Raw genomic sequence first — 25,747 nt, 5'->3', positions numbered from 1 at the left:
GGGGCTACATGTTCCAAACACGAAAATTTACGTCTGCCAGTGTGTGAGAACCATCATTCATATATGAACGATTGGCTTAAAGCGGTCCTGAAAGGTATAAGCCCTAATCCCTTAATTTGTGCCGGTATTATCTCACACATAATCGTCAGCATACAACCATAATCTACCACATTGTGCCTAAGACCACCCAACATGGGTATAAAGCTCTGTTTTAACCAAGCTGTATGAATGTGGAGTAGCACGTCTGATACTGGATCCAAGGGTCTCGGAGGGTTCTATTCCACCTCACCCTCTCGCCTCAAAGGAGCTGCCTGAGTTAGCAGCTCCAGATAGCGTCGTCCTCTCTTTTCTCGATTCTTAGTCTCTTTTGCGCTTTTCCACAATATGAGCTCCAGCCAGTTCGGCCATATCATGTGGCCTCATGACATCGCAGAACCAGACAACCAATCAGTGCATGGCCATGTCACCTGCCAAAGGCATGGTTGTGATTTTTCTCAAGGGTGACGCCTTTTACGCTACCGCAATAAAGCAACCATTCTACAATAAGTCACTCCTTGTGGAGCACTTTTCACTACTGCTGCTGCATTGTATGATATGGGCAGTTCAAATTATGTCCCTTCTGTAAAGAGCAGTTTGTTTGCACAGCCTCCTATCCGATGTGGATGTAGGCTACAATCCAGCACACAACAGCGGCAGGGCAGACACATTAAAAAACATGGCAGCCCTTACGAAAGCCAGCTGCTCTTTCAGCTGATAGAAAGTCCAAGATTTTCCCAATTCTATTATCTTGTAGGCAATGGACAGTAACCCGATCAGTTTAAGTTTGCAAGTGCTTGACAGCCCCTTTCTTATAGATTATGGTACTGTTAGGATCCTTCCAAGATTTTTATACGCTTGAGGTCATGAGGCACTACACACACAAAGCAAGCAGTTTTTCTAGCACAATCTCCCTACCACTCTTCAAAGATCTGCAGTTGCCTATGCATGGGAAGGAAAGCGTAGCAGGGGGCGGCAGAAAGTTAGGTGGGCGGATGAGATTAAGAAGTTCGCAGGGGTCAAGTGGATGCAGCTAGCACAGAACCGGGTTAAGTGGAGAAGTATGGGAGAGGCCTTTGCCCTGCAGTGGGTATAATCAGGCTGATGATGATGATCCATACCAGCCGATTTCCGGAACCCTTTACATTGCTTCTAAGGCTTTTTTACTTCCTCCATGACCAGCATGACGTACAAACTGCTCACATTACTGCCCGTCATCCTGACTGCTTCAGGGCAATGTCATCAGCAAATTGCAGATTACTGAGGTATTCTCCATCTACTCTTATCCCTGAAGGCATATCACCTAGCACATAGTACAATAGATGCTGTCAAGAGAGTACAAGAAGTGGCCGATTCCATGCCAAGTTACCCAAGACAATGCCATGTTTTAGACACCATCACACACGGATAACATTTTCTCGGAGAACCACAGCTGTGTTACCTCCACACCGGATCAAGTTTTCTTCTATATGACTAACTCTCCAATAAATTTCAGGCCTGTTCAGGTATTAATCTGTTACTTTAATTCGCAAGGCTAGAAGCTAGACTGGCAAAAAATTGCAGTCACACATTTGTGCTTCCCACCTCCCCCCCTTGCAAATCATGTGTTCCAAACCACCCAGAATGATTTTCAAATAATAGCATATCAGCAACGGTGACAATATTACACAACAAGATTAAATACATTGCAAGCAAGGTGTTTTAAACTTAACTGGGAGCACGCTCTAAACCTGTGGAAGCAGTGAGAGTATCCATTTGGTCACACCAGTCGCAGCTCACTGCACAACTGAGGTGGCGGTGTAATCGAACTGGCGGAGGGAACTCGTTCGTCGCCACCAAGAATTCGTTGCCTCTGCAGATGTAAATAAATGAGAGTAATACTGCAATTACATTTAGTTTGCATAAATTCAGCAAACTCACTCACAATAGAATTTGGTTCGAGTAAAACAAGTGAGAGTGCCTGCTGCAGAAGGAAAAAGGTAGCAACGAGACTGGCTGTCAATGCTAGCACAAATACAAATATTTAGCACACTTACAAAGCACTGAAATAGCAACAAAGAGACTAAGTTAAATCACTTGTGCAGAAAGTGTGGAATATGCTGCGGCTTGCATGGAACTGCAATGGAGAGTGCTTATAGCAGCAACTGCCAAGCTCTTTGACAGGATTACGAGGTACTCGCAATGGTGCCTCATTCTCCCACAAAACATGCCAGCTCAGATTAATTATTGCTCTCTTTTCAAATAAGCTGTCAATGGCCTTGGCAGCAGCTTGAAGCCAAGCACTGCCAACTATTTATGTTGGAGCAGGCAAAAGATATATATATATATATTAGCACGCATGCGAAATCAGGGGGTAGACGAGCCATACGTGAAAGTGCTGGAAGATATATATAGTGGCTGCACAGCAACCATAGTTCTGCATAAAGGAAGTAACAAAATTCCCATAAAGAAAGGTGTTAGGCAAGGAGACACAATCTCCCCAGTACTATTCACAGCTTGTTTAGAGGAAGTATTCAGAGACTTGGAATGGGAGCAGTTAGGGATAAGGCTAGATGGAGAATACCTCAGTAATCTGCGATTTGCTGATGACATTGCCTTGCTAAGCAACTCGGGAGATGAACTGCAAATAATGATTGATGACCTAGACAGGAAAAGTAGAAAGGTAGGCTTGAAAATCAATATGCAAAAGACTAAGGTAATGTTCAACAGCCTCGGGAAGGAACAGGAGTTTACATTAGGTAGCGAAATACTGGAAGTAGTAGGCGAATATATCTACTTAGGACAGGTAGTAACCGCAGATCCGGACCATGAAAAGGAAATAACAAGAAGAATAAGATTGGGATGGAGCGCATTTGGCACGCACTCGCAGATTATGACTAGCAGCTTACCGGTATCGCTCAAGAGGAAAGTATACAACAGTTGCATCTTGCCTGCACTGTCGTGACGCTGGGGCTATGGCGACCCGGCCTTCACTTGGTAGCGTGCAGAGACTCCGGGTTGAAGAAGGACTGAATCTTCGAAGTTGGTAAAATATGTACAAGCAGGTTTACTGGCACTTTGAGAAAACGTATTTACAAGAATATTTACATGAAGAAGAAGGGTACATCAGCAAAATGGCAAGCGTTAAGAGTTCATAGCGAGAAGCGGCTGGATGAGCCGTTTACCCAGGGCCTAGAGCGACATTTCGTGCTCTGCAGCGTCCTTAAAAACCCCCTATGTCCAGCCCCTCTCTGAAGATGCTGACCAACCAAATCCAGGGCACGCCCCTCAGGTATCGGCATCCAATCGAACACATCACTGCACTGATGGTCTGAAGCACTGACTGGTCCGGCATTCATTCGTTGGGCGTGATCACTTGTTGGCGGGAAAAGCTTGGGAACGGCGAGGAGAGGAGGTACATTTCTATTCTTCAGCAAAGAAACCACAGGCTGGTTCTGACAAGGGGTTTTACTTCTCAGAAACCCGAGTGCACGTGGCGCCGCATAGGGCTCCCAACATGGTCCCTTTTCGACAATTGCAAATCTTTCCTGCATTCCCGGGAAATCACTTAATGGCCGTATGAGTCATGCTCCTTTCTTGTCCTGCACGTCAGCGGACATGTCACTCTGTCGTCTCCTTTGGATAGGAGGCATTCATCACTGGAGGATAGCACTTCTCGACTGGAAGGGTGAACAAAAGAAAGAAAGCACTTCCTGCTATTTCCCGCAGGGGAACGTTTCTTTGTGTTTTTCCAGACCTTCTCTTGACAGGGTCAATTTGGCATTTGCAGGTTGTCCACAAAGCAAAACATGCTTACAAAACAGGATTCCTGGAAACAGGCTCACTTAGAGCCATTGGACCATCACCACATATTCACAAAACTTATCCATGCCCACAGGCGAACAATAGAGCGCGCAATTGCGGATGCTTGGTCGTAACAGCCTCCTCCCCCGCCAGAAGAGTCTCGGAGGGCAGCAGTCCCAGCTGCTGCATGAAGAGACGACTTAATGGCCTGCACGTGAACGCTTGAAGCTCGCTGTTGCTTGTCGCGTTGTCTTGATTGTTGTAGGCCAAATTGCTCGAGCTGTCTGAAACTCAACCACATGTCGAAGCAAGCACTCGGCTCCCGTCTGAAGAGACCAGGTTAAAAGAAAACTGCCATTGTTGTTCGAGAAAAGCCCACTCTCAAGACGTTCAGGACCCACGTATTCCTAGAAAACCAAACGTGCTGCTTTACATAGCCACACATATACAAGCGCACGAAAAAAAAAAAAAAAAAAAAAACCTGATTATCAATTTGGATACATGGTGAGGAACATCTCGGACCGCTTAGAAAGAGCGGCTAAGCGCGTCCGCATTCCCATTTAACTTCCCCCTTTTGTATCTTATTTCAAAATTGTACTGCTGTAAAATCAAGCTCCACCTAAGAAGGCGACTGTTCTTCGATGTCGCAGTTTGCAGCCAAGCCAGGGGACAATGGTCCGTCTCTACGGTGAATTTGGCCCCTCCAAGATAGCACTGCAATTTTTGAACGGCCCATACAATGCAAGCGCATTCTTTCTCTGACGCGCAATAAGCCCTCTCTCTAGTACTCAGTTTTCTGCTCAAGTAGAGCACGGGGTGCTCATTACCGTCGTCATCTCTCTGGCAGAGAACAGCACCTAACCCTCGATCACTGGCATCACACTGGACCGTGAATTCTCGGCCATAGTCTGGAGCTCGCAATACCGGACGGCTAATCAGCACAGCCTTCAGGTTTACGAAGGAGGCTTCCTTTTGTTCGTCCCAGACTACATTTGTCGGTTCTGTCTTGCGGAGAGCGTCGGTCAGAGGGCTAGCCAAAGCTGAATAGTTAGGGATGTAGTGATTGTAGTACCCAGTCAGACCCAGGAATGCTCGAATTTCCGTCTTCGTGCTCGGCCGCGGGTAGTCTGCTACCGCAGAAATCTTAATCTCGCTGGGTTTCCTGAAACCTTGACCTACATTGTGACCCAAGTAGTCCACGGTCGCCCTTGCCAGGCAACATTTCTCGGCCTTTACGGTTAGTCCAGCTTGACGCAAAAGGCTCAGTACAGCTCTTAGATGTACCATATGGTCCGCCCATGAGTCGGAAAAAACCGCAATGTCGTCTAAATAAGGCACCGCGAATGTTTCACACCCCTTTAAAACCCTATCCATGAGTCGGGAAAAACAAAATGGAGCATTTTTGAGCCCGAAACTCATCATTGTTGGCTGGTAGCTGCCCGTCGGAGTGACGAAAGCCGCGTATCTGCTGGCGCGTTCAGTGAGCGGTACTTGCCAGTATCCTCGAGTAAGGTCCAGCGTAGTCACATATGCCGCTCTACTGACCTGTTCTACTCTCTCCTCAATATTCGGAATAGGATACACTTGATCCCTGGTGAGAGAATTTAGCTTTCGGTAGTCTACCACAGGCCTAGGGTCTTTACCTGGAGCTTCTACTAAGATCATAGGCGAAGCATAATCGCTTTCCGAGGGTTTTATTACTCCTAATTCCAGCATGCGAGTTACTTCCCTATCCAGAATTTCTCTTTGCCTTGGAGAAAATCGGTAGCACCTTGATCGCACTGGCACGTCTGAAGTCAGCTCAATATCGTGCTCAGTCAAATCAGTTCTGCCTGGCCTGTCCACGAAGCAGGCCTCAAACTCTGTTATTATTTCGCCCAGATCGGACAGCTGGGATTTCTTTAGTTCTCCTCTCTGCTCCGTCTTTTTGAGAAGCTCCTGAGCGTTGCTTCCCTTTCCGCTGAGGCAAATCAAGTTGTCCCCCATCTCCTCGGGAAGGTTTAACGTTAGATTTACCACGGCTTCCCTCTGCACATAAGGCTTCATAAGATTGCAATGATAAATGCGCACTTCTTTACGCCTATCGGGGATTTTCACTGCGTAGTTAGTGTCAGAAAGCTCTGCAACGACTTTAGCAGGTCCTTCCCACTGTACTTCGGGCTTATTCTTGGGATCATTGGCTTGCTCCATAGCTAAGTCCTCTCGGGTTCCACTTAGAAGTCTCGTGAGATTACTAGACACCGGCGGCAAGAGGTTAATCTCTAGAACGTCCTCATTCCGTGTCTTATCAAGCTCACTTTCTAGTTGACTTATCTGAGATGCCTCGCTCTCAAAGTTTTCTGACCTGCTATCTTCCGCATCTACCACTGTTTTAACTGCCGTTTCCTCCGCTGTGGATTCTTCTGGAATGAGCAGTGTAGCTAGTTTTCGCGCCTTTGAACGTGTTAAGGCTTGCACAACTCTGTCTCCGAAAAGGATGCCCCTCTTTCGCAGTAGCATGTCCGATTTGTTGGAAAACAAATACGGATAGCTTTTAGGAAGCTTTCCTGAAACGGCAGCCTCGGTTATTAATTCGCCGAAAGGGCCCTCGATGACCACGTTCGCGATCGGCAAGCACACACTCTGTTCCTCAACTACCTGTCGGATCCATGCACACTGTCCTGTATAGTCGGAAGGCGACACATACGCCGGATGGACAATATCCATCGTTGCGGCCGAATCGCGCAGTACCTTGCAAGGCTTCCCGTTGACTACTAGGTCATGCAGGTAGGGTTCCAAAAGCTGCATATTTTCATCGCAGTCCCTGACATACGAGAAAGCAATCTTTTCTTTCCGGCAGTTGACGGCAATGTGACCCTGCTCATTACACCTAAAGCATGTGAGCGGCTTCCTAGCCTCAAGCTTATTCCTTGTGTTCTGCGCGTTGGTCACTTCCCCACTTTTCTCACTGCTGTCCTTTCTAGGGCGTTTGCCTGAAGAAGCCTTCCTTTCTTCGTTTGCAAATCTAGCAAAGTGCCTTTTCTGACGGTTATTTACACTGAACTTGGGATTGCGGGGCCTATCCACTGCTGGGTTGCTGAATTGTCGGCGCGAAGCGTACTCCTCAATGAGTTCGGCAGCTTCAGTTGCCGACTTAATTTCGCCTCGGTCCTGTAACCAATTTCTTTCTTTTTCTGGGAGGCAGTTATAAAACTGCTCCAAAAGAATTCGCTCGACTACAGCGTCCCTATCACTGTAGGAATCTGTGCTCTTTAGCCACTCGCCCAAATTTACTCTTAAATTGTACAGGAATTCAGGGTAACTCTCGTCCCTGGACTTAGTAGCGTTCCGAAAACGTTGTCTGAACGCCTCGGCGCTAAGCCTATACTTTCTCAGAAGGCAAGCTTTGACCTTCTCGTAGTTGTCCGCGTCCTCCTTGCTTAGCCGCGCGACAACCTCCGCTGCCTCGCAGGGCAGAACCGTCAATAATCTCTGAGACCAAGTGTCTCGCTGGAAGGACAGTTTTTCGCAGGTTCGCTCAAAGTTAGCCAGATACAGACCGATATCCCCTGATATCACATATGGCTGCATGTACTTTGACATCTTGAAATCTGCCTCCTTGTTGAGACGAGGTACCGCTAGCTGGGGACAATCGCCCGACCTCTTGCTCAACTCTAGTTCTAATTTCCGGAGCTCAATTTCTTGGTCCAGCTTTTTTGCTTCTCTTTCAAGCTTCTCACGTTCATGCTCCCTTTCCTCTTTTTCCCTCTCAAGTTCACGCTCCCTTTCCTCTTTTTCCCTCTGACGTTCGCGCTCCCTTTCCTCTTTTTCCCGCTCTTTCTGCTGTCTGAGCTGTTCCTTTTTTTGCCCGATGAGGTTCCATGCTTCACTGAGCTCCTCATCATCGGTTCCCAGATCAGTGATTGCCTTTATAATCAAGGGTTTTCGTGCCAAACCACTTGTATCAATTCCCAATTCCTCACACAATAGCAACAGGTCCGGTTTCTGCAGCTTTTGTAGGTCCATGATCGCTCCGAGTGTCGGCTACTTCCAAAACAACAGTGCAAACTACCAAACCTAAAGGCGTTTCAACACTTTTTACCAGTTCTAAAATCTAACCCTGTTCTAGAACCTGGTCCACATCAGAAGAAAAGCCAAGCACTCACCCACACATGCGATCGATGTTCCGAGCTGCTCTCTTGTTGGCCGATTGTTGCTCCTGCTTGTTGCTTGAGATGCCACCTCCGATCACCAGATGTTGTGGCTTGTAGATCCTGATCCACCTCGAATCACCAGATGTTGTAGCTTGTAGATCCAGATCCCACCTCCAGTCATCAGATGTTGTGTCTTGTAGATTCAGATCCCAACGCTGGTCACCAGTGTTGGGGCTTGTAGATTCAGATCCTACCGCTGATCACCAGTTGTCGTGACGCTGGGGCTATGGCGACCCGGCCTTCACTTGGTAGCGTGCAGAGACTCCGGGTTGAAGAAGGACTGAATCTTCGAAGTTGGTAAAATATGTACAAGCAGGTTTACTGGCACTTTGAGAAAACGTATTTACAAGAATATTTACATGAAGAAGAAGGGTACATCAGCAAAATGGCAAGCGTTAAGAGTTCATAGCGAGAAGCGGCTGGATGAGCCGTTTACCCAGGGCCCAGAGCGACATTTCGTGCTCTGCAGCGTCCTTAAAAACCCCCTATGTCCAGCCCCTCTCTGAAGATGCTGACCAACCAAATCCAGGGCACGCCCCTCAGGTATCGGCATCCAATCGAACACATCACTGCACTGATGGTCTGAAGCACTGACTGGTCCGGCATTCATTCGTTGGGCGTGATCACTTGTTGGCGGGAAAAGCTTGGGAACGGCGAGGAGAGGAGGTACATTTCTATTCTTCAGCAAAGAAACCACAGGCTGGTTCTGACAAGGGGTTTTACTTCTCAGAAACCCGAGTGCACGTGGCGCCGCATAGGGCTCCCAACATGGTCCCTTTTCGACAATTGCAAATCTTTCCTGCATTCCCGGGAAATCACTTAATGGCCGTATGAGTCATGCTCCTTTCTTGTCCTGCACGTCAGCGGACATGTCACTCTGTTGTCTCCTTTGGATAGGAGGCATTCATCACTGGAGGATAGCACTTCTCGACTGGAAGGGTGAACAAAAGAAAGAAAGCACTTCCTGCTATTTCCCGCAGGGGAACGTTTCTTTGTGTTTTTCCAGACCTTCTCTTGACAGGGTCAATTTGGCATTTGCAGGTTGTCCACAAAGCAAAACATGCTTACAAAACAGGATTCCTGGAAACAGGCTCACTTAGAGCCATTGGACCATCACCACATATTCACAAAACTTATCCATGCCCACAGGCGAACAATAGAGCGCGCAATTGCGGATGCTTGGTCGTAACAGCACTCACCTATGGGGCTGAAACGTGGAGGCTAACCAAGAGAGTTCTACTTAAGTTGAGGACAACCCAGAGGGCTATGGAACGAAAAATGGTAGGGGTAACATTAAGAGATAGAAAGCGTGCAGAGTGGGTCAGAGAAATAACTCAAGTTAACGACATTCTAGTGGAAATTAAGAAGAAGAAATGGACATGGGCAGGACATGTAGTGCGAAGAGAGGATAACCGATGGTCGCTGAGGGTAACAAACTGGATTCCAAGGGAAGGAAAGCGTAGCAGGGGGCGGCAGAAAGTTAGGTGGGCGGATGAGATTAAGAAGTTCGCAGGGGTCAAGTGGATGCAGCTAGCACAGAACCGGGTTAAGTGGAGAGATATGGGAGAGGCCTTCGCCCTGCAGTGGGTATAATCAGGCTGATGATGATGATGATGATATATATTAGGGAACTCTGCAGTAGCAACATGCATCCAAAGTGTTAAATCTATATAAACAAGCTCAGTGAGTTCCACCAATGCAGTTATTTCGGCAGTAAAAGGACAGATATTGTCACAGGCATGAACTTATGCTGGTTGAGGAGTAATGAAGTCACCATCATTGCTGTATACACCGAAATAAGTGAGTACTTGACAGTGAAAGGTCTGAGCAAATAAGCACATGAATTCGGTCATGTATATAACCATACTTTTGTAGCCATTTCATGCTGTGCAGTAGGCTTGTTGCACTTCGAGGCTCAGTCCGCACAGGGCCTACTTACGTTTAAACTCTCTCAGCTGGCCAGCAACCCCCCTTTTAGCAGTCCGCAGATATTACTCGTGTATTGCAGCACTACCACGTATGGTCTGTACAGATGAGTGCCACTTACCTTCCAACAGTTTTCCGAAAGAAGCCCGACATTTTCTATGGGCCGAGCCGCTCCATCGGTTGAAGCTGCGAGGAAGGCAATAAAACCCCGATTATAAACCAGCGCGTTCACGCTGGCGCACGCAAAAATGTCTTATACTGCCCAAACAAATATAAGCGAACTCAGAAATAGTTTTGCGTTATCTTTTAGTCGCCTCATATGTCCCAATACTCCAGTGCATCCGGAAGACAACAGCAACCGGCGACCGATCGGTGCACAGCAGCAGGAATGGAAGTTGTTCCAAGCGCAATGAAACGAGATCGTGGACGCCATTAAGCAGTCTCGTCGTCTCCTCACGCCTTCGCCCGGAGACTGTCGCGCGATAGCGCGATTACGCCACGTCAATAATTGAGGATAACGCATGCTTGCGCTGCCGTGCAAAAACTCGTTAAAGAAGCTGCAAGGAAGGCGATGGCAGAAAGACTACAAATGCTTTACTTAGAGTTCGCGGGCATGTATGTACGACTCACCGCAGTCAGTAGGACTGCACCGAGGGCTGCGCCCCTGAATTTAAGGCTATAATCCACGAACTGAATCCGCATTTCACCGAGTTTGCATCTACCGGGATGATGGCCCGCAAACTGCAGCAGACCGACGCATGAAAGACAACCTAGGGTGCCTAGGGCTCGCAAAGCGCAAATGCTCGTTGTCTGAAAAGCGCGCCAGCGTTCCTTGTTTGGGCCATACTTTGAGCGGCTCAGTGAGCATCTGGGTTTGAGGCTTACTTCTAGAAAAAAACAAGCACTAAAAGCTATTTGACGTCACATCCGTCCAGAAGAACAACATATCCTCCTTTCCACTTTGGTCCTGGGCGCGCATGCGCAGTTCACGGAGCCGGCTCTCTGCAAGTTCAGGTTGGTGCAACCGGGGGCCCGATCCTCGACATTCGCCTTTTCGGCCATGTTGTGACGTACCCGTGACGTGAAAATTGGGGCGGTGCTAAAACGCGTGTACACAGAAATTGATGACGAAATTTAGAAAACCGGGAAAAAAGTTACAAAAAATTAACGCCGTCGTCTGCTACTTGGCGCCGATTACAAAAATGCCAACGCTGCGATGCCGAGAAGCTGAAGGGTCGGTGCGAACCGTGTTTACGCTGCAGGGTAAGGCTGAGGAGATAGTGAGATACTTACGTATACATTGCGGCTGTACTGTACTCTTAGTTACGGTCGTTGCGACCGCAGTGAATCATAGTACACACGCTGTCGGACGTCCAGCAGCAGCTAGGCTGAGCGAACGGCGGTACTCGACGCAAACCCCACAAACAGCCGGTCGTCAAGTGTGAGCGATGCCTTACTTGAGATGCGTAGTGCATGTGGTTAGCTGTGCGTAAGTTTCATTTATGGACTTAGTCGCGCAGAGAAATCGGCGAGTATCAGGATTAAAGAATTTGTTCGCGATCTACTGAGAATTGGAAGCGCCCAACAGATTTTCGGGCTGCAGTTGCCACTAGAGAAGAGACACACCTGTCCGACAACAACGCTGGCCTTCTCAGGGTATCACTGCCGTTGGAAACTGCCTGCGGCAGCCAACCGTTTCCATGATGTTAGCAAGTCTGCTACGGCCGGGTATACGTGTCGGCTTCTGTGGCGTAGCGTGCGGATATCGGCCCGGTGGAGCGGCGTAGTGAAAACACGCATAGTGGACAGCTCGATTAGGCCATATATCTGGCGATCTTAGCATGCGCTGACATCGGACCACCTTTAGCGTGTTAATTCCATCGAAATGCGATCATCGTAGCTGGGCTCCGCACATATTGAGGGTCAGAGAGCCGAGCGTCTATAATCATTACTGAGCCATCGCGGTGGGGACGTTTTCACGCAGCCGCAAAAATAAGCAGATAAGATTTTCTGGCAGCAATTAAAATGCAATAAAAAGTGTATCCAGATGCCCACTGGCAGCAGCAGGTTAGCTTTAACGCTAATGGCATTTAATGTGCCCTGAATTAGACATAGCACGCTGTATGCACATTTCAGAGTGTCACTGTGTTGTGGCAGATGTATTTACCTCGTTAAAATTAAAAAAAAAAAAAAAAAAAAACTGTCGGTATTATTCTGCTTGGTTTCTGAGCATGTTGCATAAAAACATTTTATAAAAAGTAGCAACACTGCTCGTCTGATGCAGGTGCACATCACACCACAATGTCACAAGAGAAACAAAATTTGTCAGGTACAGCCTAGTTCCTTTGCTACTGTTAACCAGTTTTGCACTTCCAATATCATCCGGCACTTTCTTTCAGTGCAGCAAAGATTCCTCAGAGGAGAGAAGGGTAATGAGGTCGGCTAGAGAAATGCCTTCACATATACTATTTGACGCTCAGGAAGTGAAGGAACAGACATGAAGAGTGAATATGATATATATGATGCCTAATTACAATGAGCTAGATGCAGTATGGAAACCATTTTCTTGAAGCAATTGTCATTGAATGTAGCATTCATGCACACATTAACCAATACACATGCTACACAAAGCCCGACCTGTCTCTGAGTGAAGCAAGGGAGCCAAAGGGGAAAACAAGCGTGACTTTAAGGACACCGTAAGTAAAAAGTAACAGCAACAAAAAAGGAAAACAGAAGTATGCACAGGGACAATATTAGACAAAAAGGGGCATGAATTGCAAGGCTGATGTGGCCTGCAGTACATTATTTTTAGGAGAGACAGCAATGCAATCGGGTGGTGTTCTGGATTTTTTGGCAAAGGGTCATTAATGCCAGGAGATAATACTGTATTATTTGTATTGGCTTTGCCATCCACCGTGTGCTCTTCCAGCAATGCATAATGTCCAACGTGCAACTGTCTAACATCCACTCTCTACACTCTGACTCAAAAACATGCTCAAATGAACCTCACCTGAATACGGGCATAAATATGGGAATAAAGCATGGAATTTACTTTTTCGATATTCTCATTGCATATCATTGGAAAATTAAACGTGATGGCTTGTTTAAATGAGCGTATGATTTGCAGCTAATGTGTCTTGTATGCATGGTTTTTCCAACAGGTTGCAGTATAGCTTCTGTCCTTTATTTTGGCAAAACATGCACACTTTAAGAGACCTGCTACTCACGCAACACATTCCCTGTAGCTTTAAACAGCTCGTCGTTGACTAACAATTGGTGTATCATTTGCTTTCGGTACTTTTTGGCATTTTTTTTACATGCACCTGACATGAAGCCTTGCTTATAAGAAAACTGAAAATTGCAATATACAAAACAATACAAAATTTATTTACAGCACTCCACACTCTACAATACACAGCCTAAAAAATGAAAGGCTGTCACACATTCAAGTAATTACAATATTGTACTTGTACAGCTCATCGCCATATCTGAAAGGTGGCACGACCTTGGAGACCAAAGAAGAGAAATTAGTTATACAAAGCAAGGGAACACAAGATAGGGTCAAAAACCCATTCTCCAAGTGTTTGGCCCAAGATAACCCCAGCACCAGCAAAGCAAGCGCCCACTGTATTACCAAAGAGTACCCAACACCACTGAGGATTGATCCCCAAATGCTCAAACCACTAGGCTGCAACTACAGTCAAGGGATGCTATGCGTTCCGCAGTATTACCAGTATCAAAGATTATGGAACTTGTCATTTAAATGGTAGTCGGCAGCTGCGACAGAGAAAGTATTCCCTGATTCTGATATGGACAGGGCAAAGGTAGTTATAGTGTGTGTAAGAATGATTTTACCTGTGCATAAATACCTGCCACACCTAGAATGCTCCCTTTATGCATTCTACCAAAAAGCAGAAATGTTTGTCTCAGGAAGACAAGCCTTAAGCATTATTTCAGCAAGTCACTCAATGTGACGGCTATCAGGCAAACCAGCACAGCACTTGAAAACTTCATGCTCTAAAAACAATTGTGGGGACACGCAAGCCCGGCATTTACCGCTATGACACAACTGCTTTTATGGCTCCTGTCTGCAGACTCTCATTCGTGTGAATCGACTTTGCTACTGCTAACACCTAGTATTTATTCTATGATACATATCAGTAGCGTATACCTGTAAGTTATCCAATTATGTGGAAGACCACTTGTCTAGATACCTATAAAGCCCACTGTAACCAAGCTGTACGGATGCGTTTCCATGGCCTAAGGGTTGCCTGTCTTATTACCCAAAGATCCTGCAAGGTTTATCACCTCACACATTCATCTCAAAGGTGAAGCCAGAGACATCACATTGAGTACTCGGCCATGTCACCTGTCTGAAATGTGCCCAAGATTTTCCCCTCACAAGTCACATTTTGTGCAGAAAAGAGGCTTTAACGTTGCTGCATCAAAAAAAAAAGCAAGAAGCCAATAGCTGAACATCTACGCTACATTAGGCTCTGCTGGCTCGCAAGACATTTGACCACGGTGCCAACAGCCAAGTTATAGATGAAGCTGTGGCAGAGGCTGTACCACAGAAACAACAGACGAATGTGGTCAAGATAAAATGAAATCGCTTTGTTCACAAATTCTTCAATACATCATGAAAAAGAATGGCTCACTTATGGATAGTATGACGTCTACTGTGTTCAATAGGATTGTACCTTCAGGAAGTTATCTTTTGAATGCAATCTTAAGAATATATTGTGGTGTTCAATTTAGGCTGTACACATAGCAGACGTGCAAAATATGGAAACCATTCTGAGGGTTAAATGCAGAGAGGATTGCTGAAGCTGATATAATAGGAAAGCATAGGGATACTAGATAACGCAGAAAACAAATGTGACAATAGGATAGGTGTAAGTGAAACTAGTGCAGCTGTCACTTATGAGAGCAAAAAGTTATACAACTCAGTACTAGCACAATGGTACAAAATGTTGAAAAGTGATGATGAAACAAAAGTGTCCTTGAAAGTGCTTCCACACAAATGAGATGAAAGTGATTGGCATAAAATGTATGCCCCTTCCTTAAAATTCTCAATTTAAAGCTCACAAAGAACAATGAAGATAAGGCTACAAAAGCAACTAACAGAAAAAAAATAATGAAGCAGTTATACACAGCTGCAATCATTCGATAAACATCTCGAGTGATGAAGCCATGCTCCAGTGGCTTAGAGCATGAATATGTGAGCTTTACCAACCCTCTTTTAACATATGTGAGTGCCGGAGGGCATGTGGCAGCAGCAAGAATGTGTCAAGAAGCAACTGGCCCAGATAGCAGCCTCATAATAGGGGTATGGAAGGTCTACACACAACGCTATCATGGAGGGAGATATTTTATGGAACAAGATATGTAGCAATGTACAAAAGGAGCAAAGCATTTTGTAGAGCTGCAGTAAAAAATTTATGAAGGACAATCTTATCAAAAAGTTTTTATTTCATTCCTGCGCTTGTGCATCATTATTGTGACCATGGGTTATATAGTGTAACATGAAATGTCAAGCAATTTATCTCGTACACAAATGAATGCATTCTTTCCCCTGCGAAGCCACCTTCAAGAACTTTTGCCAGTGGGTGCACATGCACATCAATATCACCTAGTTACACAACAGAGATGTCAATAGTTGCCTTTGTAAAAAAAATGAATACAAAAATGTTCATTGATAGCCGAGCCACACAAATGATGCAGAGGTTAAACAGGTTATCTGGGATCTTGATTAACATGACTAAAAAGCATCTGTAATTGCAGTGCAAAGTGAAAATGGCAAATTTTGCAAAAGTGGAATCTAAAATTGCCAAAATGGGTTGACAAGTTGGCGGGGCCCTCATTTTTCGTGCATACAACAATGAAAGACAATGACCACCAAATAGATGCACAAATTATCCTTGGGAAAACTAGTTGATTGCTGTTCATCTACATTCAGCATATGAAGGAAGCAATAGAAAACAAGCATAAAGGCAACCAAATACAAAGAAGCACAGCTCGCTTCACTCTGCAGTTTGTGGAAAAACACAGTGGGCACCTCACGTTTCACCCTAGTAGCACACAAGATAGGTGTAACGAAATGGACTCTGCTATGGAAAACGACTGCAGACACATCCACCAGGGTACACGTATGTCAAATATTCTCACTGAAGTAGTATGTCGCAGACTGCTTGCTTGCCACAAACACCAAAGTGAATTGTGAACTATATGTGCACGCACGTCCTACTCAGAATGGCACTTCTGGAGGTAGAAGGAGAACGTTTTTGTACCTTCCTGCGTTTCATTGACATGAAGCACTTAATAAAATGCACACTGAGTTTAAGCAGAACACAAAAAAAGCAAAGTATACAACAAAGAATGACAGCTCTCAGCGAGGGCCACAGCACTTGTAGAATACACTCAGTATGTCTACAGATGGTAGACAAAAAATTATAGCACCAAAGAAAGGTTTGGTTTGGTTTGTGGGGTTTAACGTCCCAAAGCGACTCAGGCTATGAGAGACGCCGTAGTGGAGGGCTCCGGAAATTTCGACCACCTGGGGTTCTTTAACGTGCATTAACATCGCACAGCACACGGGCGCTTTGCTTCTCGCCTCCATCAAAAAGCAGCCGCCGAGGCCGGGATTCGATCCCGCGTTTTTGGGAACAGTAGTCGAGGCGGTAACCACTGCGCCAACCCAAAGCTGAACTTGGTTCTTGCACATCCTATCAACAAAATGTACACCAAAGAGATGGTTATCTCCCAAAACCACAGCAAAAATTAAGACTTGGACGGCTTTTCAGTTGTATGCTATCGAACATGAAGCAGTAAGAATGTGCACATTGATCACTTGTGGCATATGTCAAAATCATGACAGCGAGTGAAAATCTCAAATGCAGGTGATCAAGTTGTTCCTGTCCGAGTTAATATAAATGTTGCATGTCCTCTTCTTTGTACTTGTTGATGTTCCTGCTGCGATTACCATTTGCAGGTGGCGTCAATGTCATGTGATCTGCACACCCTACAAGCTGTAACGATCTTCAAAAAGAGCTGTCCATCTGCATAGCACTTCACATCTGATGTGGCCGTCCAGGGACAAGGCGTGGCCTCCCAGATTATACAAGCCTAGCAAAGAGGTTAACGATGTTGAATATGGCCCCAGGACTTCTCGCCCACATGATGACTCGGATCGGAAGTGCTGCAACGGCTGCACAAGGTCCACACGATCACCTGCAAATGTTTAGTGCCTAAATTATATGCAAATAAAATATCAAACACGCATGGCACAGGAACATTCAAAATCATCAATGCTGCAAGCTAAGCTGCGGTAAAGTGTAATCTATGAATGCAAGAAATGGTCAGTGCAATACCTGAGTGAACCATTTCCGTTCACTTAGTGCGAAGGCTAACTTTTTCTATTTTGCAACTAAAGGAACGACTTATATCAGGCGATTTCACATGTCTTTCCTTTCTCGGTCGTCGAAACCATTAGCCAAGAAATCTTGACAACTACGAGCACACTCAGGTTTTTTTTTTGTTTTTTTTTTTTTTAGTTCGTGCAGTGTAGAGAAGTTGAAGAAAATTATAATGCGTCGTAGAAATAGGCAGCTAAAAGCAACGCAAAGTGCTGATTAAAAATATCGGATTCGCCGCATGCGTCCTGTAAGTATTCCTTTAATCTTCAGTCATTTCCCGCCTGTGTACAACTTGAATGCGAATGACGCTGTATGAACAGTCACCTTTGCAGGTTTTCCTATTGCGCTTACCTCTGTGATGCTCGACGTGCTGCAGCATTTCCAGCAGATTGACTGCGTTGCCTTGCTGGTCGACACCCATCGAGAAGCCCGACACATTCCAGGAGCTCGTTGCTCGGCCGAACGAATACATTTCGTGCCATCCTACATCAGAGGCGTTCACCACTGCCGATTCCACCCGAAACACCAGTAGCTCAACAGTTCAACACTCCGAGCGCAGGGCAATTCTCGCCTCGGAGCTTGCAAAGCCGCCACACTACACTCCTCAGATCTGACTGTACTGACGAGCTATCTTTCAAGACAATTTGACAGCATTGCTGTGCTGCAGCAAATCCTCGATCACTACTTGCACACGACGAACGGCACAAAGACCACTCGTAAGCGTACCTCCCTCCATGGCCGCCGCCATTGCTGGGTTATTATAACCGCGCAGACCAATAATTTCTTACCATGGGAAGAAAGGGTTTGAAATAAGAAAGCAGTTAGCGCCGTCACACGGCCGCACGCTTCTGCCCCCATTAGAGATTGTCTTAAACGTCCTTTATTTCATACGCGCTCATAATTTGCCTTCCTATTCCGTTTAAAAAGCCATACAAGGTGTATATAAAGTTATCCTTTTACTTTTAATAACAAGCTAAGAAACCACGGTAGGCTAACGGCTGCATAAATCAGCTTGCCTGTCGCCATAGCCTCATTAGCATAATTCGGGCACCTAGCCACTCGGCGAAATTATGGCGGCCAAACGTCAGCATTTTCGGTAATGGCGGCACGTCAGTTACGTCATGACGCGTCAATTTGACGTAATCTAAATATGCTTGCGTATCACGTGTTTCACGTGACATAGCTCCAGCCAATCAAATTTGAGCATCCGCTCCTTCCCAGTATGCCATTATTTTCATCACATTGGTTAATCGAGCGTAAGTTTTCTCCAAACCACCATCAGTAACTTTGCTTCCACTCCAAAATCATTCGTATTTGTCATCCAGGCAACAAGGATAGCTCCGGTTGAAATCAATTTTCACGGCTACGTCATTTTGACGTAACCGCTAAAAGTGCTTGCCTCAACTGATGGTTTCGCGCCACAAGTTTGAAGCACGTGACTCTTTTCTGATCCAATCAGAAAGACAATATCAGAAAGACAATCAGAAAGACAAAGACAATCGTTATTGCAACCCATGGATTGGCTTGGCTTTGTTTATTATTTTCGGATTGGTGTTTTTGCAGGAAAGCCAAAGGCAGATCACGTGTCGTGTGTTTGTAAACGACGTTTGGAATGTGTGGTCGTGTGAATCGCGATTTTTGCGCCGTGCACATTTCGTGCCTCAGTGCTCATCTTGCAGTTTCTTCATGGATTACGTTAGTAACGACAGAGGCGATAGACGCAGTAGAGGCTTCGTGCATCCACGGAAGTTGAAAGAGTGCTCCTACCTGCGGACCCCGTCGGTCTCTCCGTTCATTCTGCAACAAATCTTATTTGCGTGTTGCTTCACGAACAGGGCGTCTTGGATTTATTTTTGAAGCATGAATGGTGCACAGTGTGGCATACTAGAAACCAAAAGTACCAAAAGCGTATGTAAAAAGCCTGTGTATGGGGATCGTGATTTGGTTTGTGCTGCCATGGAAGAATATTCTCAACGTGTAGGTGGTCTTGGCTTTCGTTTTGAAGGTTGCGGTGTTTATGTAATCACCGTATGTGATCGCTTGGCTGATTCTGGAAGGGTGTTTATGTGCTCCTTCTTTTGCAATGCCTAAAACGAGTCTTTTCGAAGCTGCGAGCAGTTTTCACAAAACTGCCTTAGCGAAAGCACACTTCTATTTCGCGCTATTCACGAGGTGTCCCTATTCATGGCGGGTTTTAGTCTCGCCCGCCGAACGTGACGTTATTTCTTAAACCGGATAAGACGTCATGGGTTGCAGCAAGCATTTCGCTGCTGCAACCGGGTCGCAGCAGACGGCGCCCTACTTATTGCATCAATCCAGGGGCAGGCCAATCCAATCCTGCAGCAGGAACGTTTTGCGGTCGTCGTATGGTCGTCGGTCAATATACCTTGGTCGGTAAGGCACTCGCCACCATACAGTAGGTCGTGGGCACTACAGTCGAACAAAGTAGTACGCGACCATGGCGTTAGTGACGGGCGCTGAGCTGCGGCGCCTGCTGCACCCGCACTACATGGTCAACCTGCTGCTGGCAGCATGCTTTCCCGTACTGCGGCTGGTGCGGCCATTCTGCGACGTGCTTTTTCCTGGCGGCGACTGTCAGCTGGACTTCCGCGAGACCGAGATCCTGACCTTCGTGGCGGTCGTAGTGCTGTTCCGAACGCGCAAAACGGGCGTGGTGCGCCTGCTGCCGTACCTGGCCACAGCCTGCATGTACGCCAAGGTGGCCGGCCTGCTGCTGTTCGCCTACTGGGACCCGCGGCTGGGCCTCCTTTTCGGCGCCCTGTGCCTGCTCCAGATGCTGGTGCTGCCGGAGCCGCCGGCGTACGGCGGGCCCGACCCTGTGCTCTACCTGGACGCCGACAGCTTTCGCGAATTGGTGCAGCACGGGGACCGGCGCGTCACTTGGGTGGTAGCGCTGTACGCCCTCTGGAGCCCCACCTGCGTACAGATGGCACCGGCCTTCGCCCAGCTGGCGGCGCGCTACGCACTCGACAACCTGCGTTTCGCAAAGCTCGACGTGACTCGGTTCCCCGAGCTGGCGCACGAGCTCCACGTGAGCACGACGGCTCTGAGCCGGCAGCTGCCCACTGTGCTGCTGTTCCGCGGAGGGCGCGTTACGGTGCGCCGCCCTGACGCCCAGGGAGGTCGCTTGGTGCCGTTCGTCTTCAGCGAGGACAACATGGCGGCCGCCTTCGACCTCAACAACTTGCAACGCGAGTGCCGCCAGGAGCGCAAGAAGCCCAAGCAGAGCTGATGGAATTTATTCGTGCAGTACAGCAATGGTGGCATTAGAGCGGTTAGGTTTTTCATGTATTGAAGCGCAGCCACCGAGACTCGTGAGCAGCGGGATGAAATGTTCAGAGGGTAGGTAATGTGGCTCCACAGCAGAGTGTGCCCCATGCTATTTGTTGGCTGCCCCTATGTAATGTTTGTTTCTTCTCAAGGGGCATAAGTTAAAAACCAGGCCCCGACATGAGGTGATGGGGATCTGTGTCTGCCTGCTTAAAATAGGTCACCAGCACAACCACATCATTGTACCAACGCAGCCAGCTGAAATCCACAGTGTATGTGGGGCGACTGTGTGGAAGTGTTTTTAGTGTGTGCTACCTTAGCATTGAGACCAGTGTTCAGCAAGGACTGCAGATATGTCATACATTTATTAACTTTTTCACTGCCGAGTTTGTTCTGCCTCCTCCTCACTCTTTCCAGTTTTTTTGTTTTGCATGCGGTCCAGGTTTGTTTTTGCATTTTAGTTCCATGCCAGTTTTATTAGTAACACACTACTATCCTCTCCAGGACATATAAAAATCCTTTAATTCCACTTGTCAGGTTTCATCTTTGCATTCTTTGGTGGCAGGGGCTTTTCGTCACTGTCTTCACTCGACTAGTCATTTAGCTGAGCTGCCTTATCGTAGTCGGATGTGAGTCAGAATTCATATTCATCTGTCAAGGTGCAGACGCCCCTTGCACACTTACTATGGCTACAGTGCTCTAGACCATGGCAGCAGTGCTAAGAAGAGAATGAAATAAATGCGGTGATAAATATAAGGATGATGCAAATCTAGAAACATCTGCTCTATTTGTTGTTTGAAGTTTATCCAACAAATTTATTTGTTTACAAGAGTATACTTGAGAGTGGCAGGGCATGTGAGGCATTGGGAGTTATTTCAAGAATGGCACTGTAAGTGTTATGCTGTGTCTCTACACACAATGTTGTGACTCCCAGTTGGACAAGGTACATGCACGATGTGGCCCTCATGCACTCGGGAGTAGCAAGAGGTGTTGCATGTCTCCATATTGTGCCACTCTTTCCCTCTCTCTCGACTCTGTAGGTGCTGTTGCGCCCATCAGCCGCCGCAGTGAATCCGAGTGTTGGTGTGTAGCAAAGCTTGGCTAGGTGCTTTGGACAGGACAGCAGCAAGCGGAAGAATATGTGAAGATGACACGTGAATACATCAAAAAACAGATTTTTTTTTTTTTTTTAAGAGAAAAAGGTGCACTTTAATTACCCGACAAATTTAGGAAAAGGCGAGTGTCAGTCCCAGTGGCTGCAACATAACGGAAGGGAGGGAACTTAGCACAAAGAGGCATCGTTGTAGAGCACTCTGGACTAATTTCGGCCACTCGAGGTTCTTTAAGGTACATTTACATCGTACATTGCACAAGAACCTTTCGCATTTTGCATCAATCTATATGCAACCATGATCGGGCCGCTTCCTCGTGCTCAAGAGTTGAGCTTGCCTTAACCACTTGTGAGCAATCTACTTGCACACACCCATGTTGCCACTGACAACCACGATTTTCTGTTGCTTTGTCTAACTTTTCTGTCGTCTTGTGGGTCTAGTTCTAGCTTCGCATTCTTTGCAGCGCGTTCACCTCGTAAGGTTTGTTTCTGCTTGTTCCACGCAGAGGATGGGATGTCTGGCATGGCTAACTGATCACATAAGATCCATGTGTGCACATCCTGCTCTCTAAAGGCAGCTGCGATATAGAAGGCAATACGGATGAGCAAATGTTATGGGCTGCGAAGGTGCTGAAGGTTCAGACTGATTTTGAGAGCAAGTGCCGCTGATGAGAATGCAAAGGTCACGTCGTGGCATACCTCATCTGGCTGGGAATCGCGATGTCATGTGTAGAGACAGAGTCCTTATTGCTTTCGTATCACTCACTGTAATGTCAAATGTCCTGCATATTGCATGGCTTAGTAGAGATGTAATCTGAGCACTTGTTCTCAGTTTGAGATGGTTGAAATGCAATCATTGGTTTTCATAACAAGTTGCACGTGTCATGAAATGTCAGTGCAAAAGTTGTGGGGATTGCCGATATTTGCATTAAAATTGCCTAGTAGAATGATTTGCTCTTGTGTGTTGCATTACAAGGCAAAGCAAAGGCCAATTCTGTTGGCTTGAGATCAGACTGAGAAGCACAGCTCTGTGATTACAAGTCTGCTTCCCACTGAGACTTCTTGGATTTTCCTGGAATAGTTGCATGCATGTTGAGTTTTGTAATTGTCGATAACGGCACCTCTGCAATCTAGCAGACAGGGGGTTTGTAGATGTTATGTCCTGGGATTATAAAAATGAACTTTATTAAGCTGGGAGCATGTGCGCACATTGTTGACGCCGTTGCCACGTTCTAACACACACACGGGTTGGCCGAGAGTCTGAGTTAGGTTACATCAGACATATGTAACATGCCCTTTGTTTTTTTTTTGTTAGGTTTCTTTAGTACAGTTCTCTCATAAGCACTTAGCTTGCTGGAGGAACGATTTGTCTTTCCGAGCATGTTGTGACAACTTGACAGGACACGTTGGTATGGCACTGCTAGTGATGCTGATTACTGGAGGCAACCTAGTAGTAGTCCTCAGGTGTGCAACTTGACTGCCAAAAGGCTGGCCTAATATGGAACCAGTTTTTTCTGAAACGCCCTCCATCCCTGGACTTGATCACATATGATCGTGGTTGTGGGCCAACTTGGACCTCAGTGCCAGGCTTCCATTTGTTGCTACGACAAAAATAGACTCGTTGACCTTGAGTCAGGGAAGACAGTGGCTAGTCTCCATGATGCTGTCTTTAGAGTTTGAAGCCATGTTTGGGCTGCAATGCAGTCATAATGTGGTTTTAGTTACCATTGGCATTCTAATCTTGCAGCCCATTAGAAGTTCTGCTGGAGACATTAACCCTCAGTTCCATGAGAACAAGAGACATTGCTATCTTTCAGTACTTTGGTTAGACTGTGTTTCACTGTTTGCACTGGCCGTTCTGCGAGACCATTGGACTGTGGATAATATGGAGAGCTTGGGTAGAAGGAAATGTCCCAGCTCCTGAGAAAGTGTTTCAGAGTTGAATTGTGGCCCATTGTCACAGATTATTTCCTCTGGGGTACCAAAGCGGGCAAATTCTTGTCGTGGGATTATAAAAGTGAATGTTATTTAAGCTGGGTGCATGTGCGCATGTTGTTGATGCCGTTGCCGCATTTTAACACACAGGCTGATCGAGAGTCTGAGTTAGGGTACATGATGTGCAGGTGACACTGGTGATCAGACACACGTGTAACAGTAGGCCTGTGCACTTTCCAGTGTTCGCAAGTCATTTTTGAAAGAACTGGCAATAATTGACCACCAGTGCCTGTACAGGTGAAGTAGAAATAGCTCTAAACCTTACAATGCTTGTCTAGTTTTCTTCTGTGTGCTTAACCTACAAATTCATTGTACATCCTCGCCCTCCATTCACTCTCCCCATTTTTCACTCCAGAGTAGCAAGTCACCTTACCACCAGGCCTTTCTGTGCTTTTTCATTGGTCACTTGTGAATATTTCACTCATTAGCCTTTCATCCTGCCCCAGCAAAGTTTAACCTTGCCTTGTTCGTCTTTTCTTGGTGCCTGCATTGTTGTGCTTTGTTTTCCACCTCATATATGTTACTTTCTTCATTCCTTTATTGCAGTTAAGATATTAAATAGGCTTTTCTTCTAATTAACACTGGCCATTCTGCCCCTGTATTTTTTCTCTTTGTGCCGTGTTGCAAGTGTTGGGGCAATTTAAAGCTTTTTTTATTCACCTCAGAGTGCTGGTTCCAAAGCAAGAACCAGCAGGACGCATATATTGCATGTATTCTTGCCAGCTACTTCTCTTCACTGCCAGGCTGTTTCAAAATTCCCTCAACCCATTGTTGTTTCTCAAAGCCCAGGTGATGAACTGATGGTCCCTTGGAGTAATTTCTTGAGCACTTGAGTGCTTGACTGCTCTCCCAGCCACAGTGTAAGAATATTTCAGGCATATTAATGGCACCTCCACAGCCGGGAAATCTCATATGAACTAGTTTCATCACCACGAGGCAGTGCTACTCTACTGGAGGTTTAGTACACTAGTGGAAGATACTGAGCTGGTGTCTGCCATCATTCCCTGAAATTTCACCATGGAAGCGTTGTTGGTACAGGACCATTCTAGCGATAAATTGATTCCATGGCCTCATATCCACATGCTAGGAATCGTATCAGGTGCTCCTGGATACCATAACGTGGTATACAGCAGCTTGTATAGTCATTGGCACACTTCTCTAGAGCGCTCGAAAGGCATGCTTGTCACTGCATGGGCAATGCCTACTGTAAATGCCTTGTTTCAGACAGCCTGCATCAAAGCATGCGCTGCCCGTTTTAACATTGCCTTCACCTCTGTTATCATGTGCAGGCTGTCAGCAACCGAGAATTGTCAGGGAAATGATAAAAAATTTCGCCAAGTCGGGGAAAATGACACGATATATTCTGCAGTGCATTTTCATTTTAAGCTGGCATACAGCAATTACATGAAGTCGAACCCGGATATATCGAACTCGAAGGGGATCGCGAAATAGTTCGATATATCGATAATTCAATTTACACAAATCGGCTTGAGACGCCACTTGCGATCGTGAAAAATGATACAGTATTTGTCGCGTAATCAACCCACTCGCATAATGAACCCACCCCCCTCTTTTTGCCCCCGAGCATTTGAAGAGAAAAAAAAAGCGTTAGGTGGCGCGGCCCTCCGTTTCGACCGTCGCATCCACAGCTAATTTATTGGCAGCGCGCTAAGATGCTCCACAGCGATAACGTCATAGCGTGTTTATCTTTTGACTATATTGATTGATTGAACGTCCTTTATTCAATAGGAGGCTCATGGCCATGGATGGGGGTAGGCAGAATCTTCATTATAATTGCCCAGATCGGCACTCAAATCATTGATCAGGCCACTAAGGGAGCCATACTTGGCAAATATCATCTGTGTATTAGCATCAGTTTCTAGAAGGGAACGGTAGTTCAGGCGGTAGGGTTCGATGGTAGGGTTCGATCTCTGAGCGTCCAGCAGAAAAAGCAGGGCAATCCCAGAGTAGAGATATTCCGCCGCGCGTTAGAGTCG

General features: G+C 46.4%; 1 protein-coding gene and 1 long non-coding RNA gene across 2 annotated transcripts; one reads left to right on the top strand and one right to left on the bottom strand.

Annotated features, from left to right (window-relative positions):
• Positions 1-1,105: 1,105 nt before the first annotated feature.
• LOC146194316 (uncharacterized) lies at positions 1,106-10,817 on the bottom strand. Its single transcript, XR_014705866.1, has 3 exons — positions 10,569-10,817; positions 10,060-10,124; positions 1,106-1,888 (listed from the first exon to the last, which is right to left on the bottom strand). It is a non-coding gene; the product is annotated as an uncharacterized LOC146194316 (long non-coding RNA).
• An 8,104-nt stretch (positions 10,818-18,921) lies between these two features.
• On the top strand, positions 18,922-22,705 carry LOC146194315 (thioredoxin-related transmembrane protein 2 homolog). The gene has a single exon (XM_084597347.1). It carries the CDS (start codon positions 19,812-19,814, stop codon positions 20,604-20,606), a length of 795 nt encoding a protein of 264 aa, XP_084453473.1. The 5' UTR covers positions 18,922-19,811; the 3' UTR covers positions 20,607-22,705.
• Positions 22,706-25,747: the final 3,042 nt, after the last annotated feature.

The sequence above is a fragment of the Amblyomma maculatum genome, chromosome 3 (assembly GCF_055883805.1).
Source record: "Amblyomma maculatum isolate TAMU_Amacu chromosome 3, ASM5588380v1, whole genome shotgun sequence".
Lineage (NCBI taxonomy): Eukaryota > Metazoa > Arthropoda > Arachnida > Ixodida > Ixodidae > Amblyomma > Amblyomma maculatum.
The sequence above is the reverse complement of the archived record's forward strand: the minus strand, read 5'-3'. Positions and strand labels throughout refer to the sequence as shown.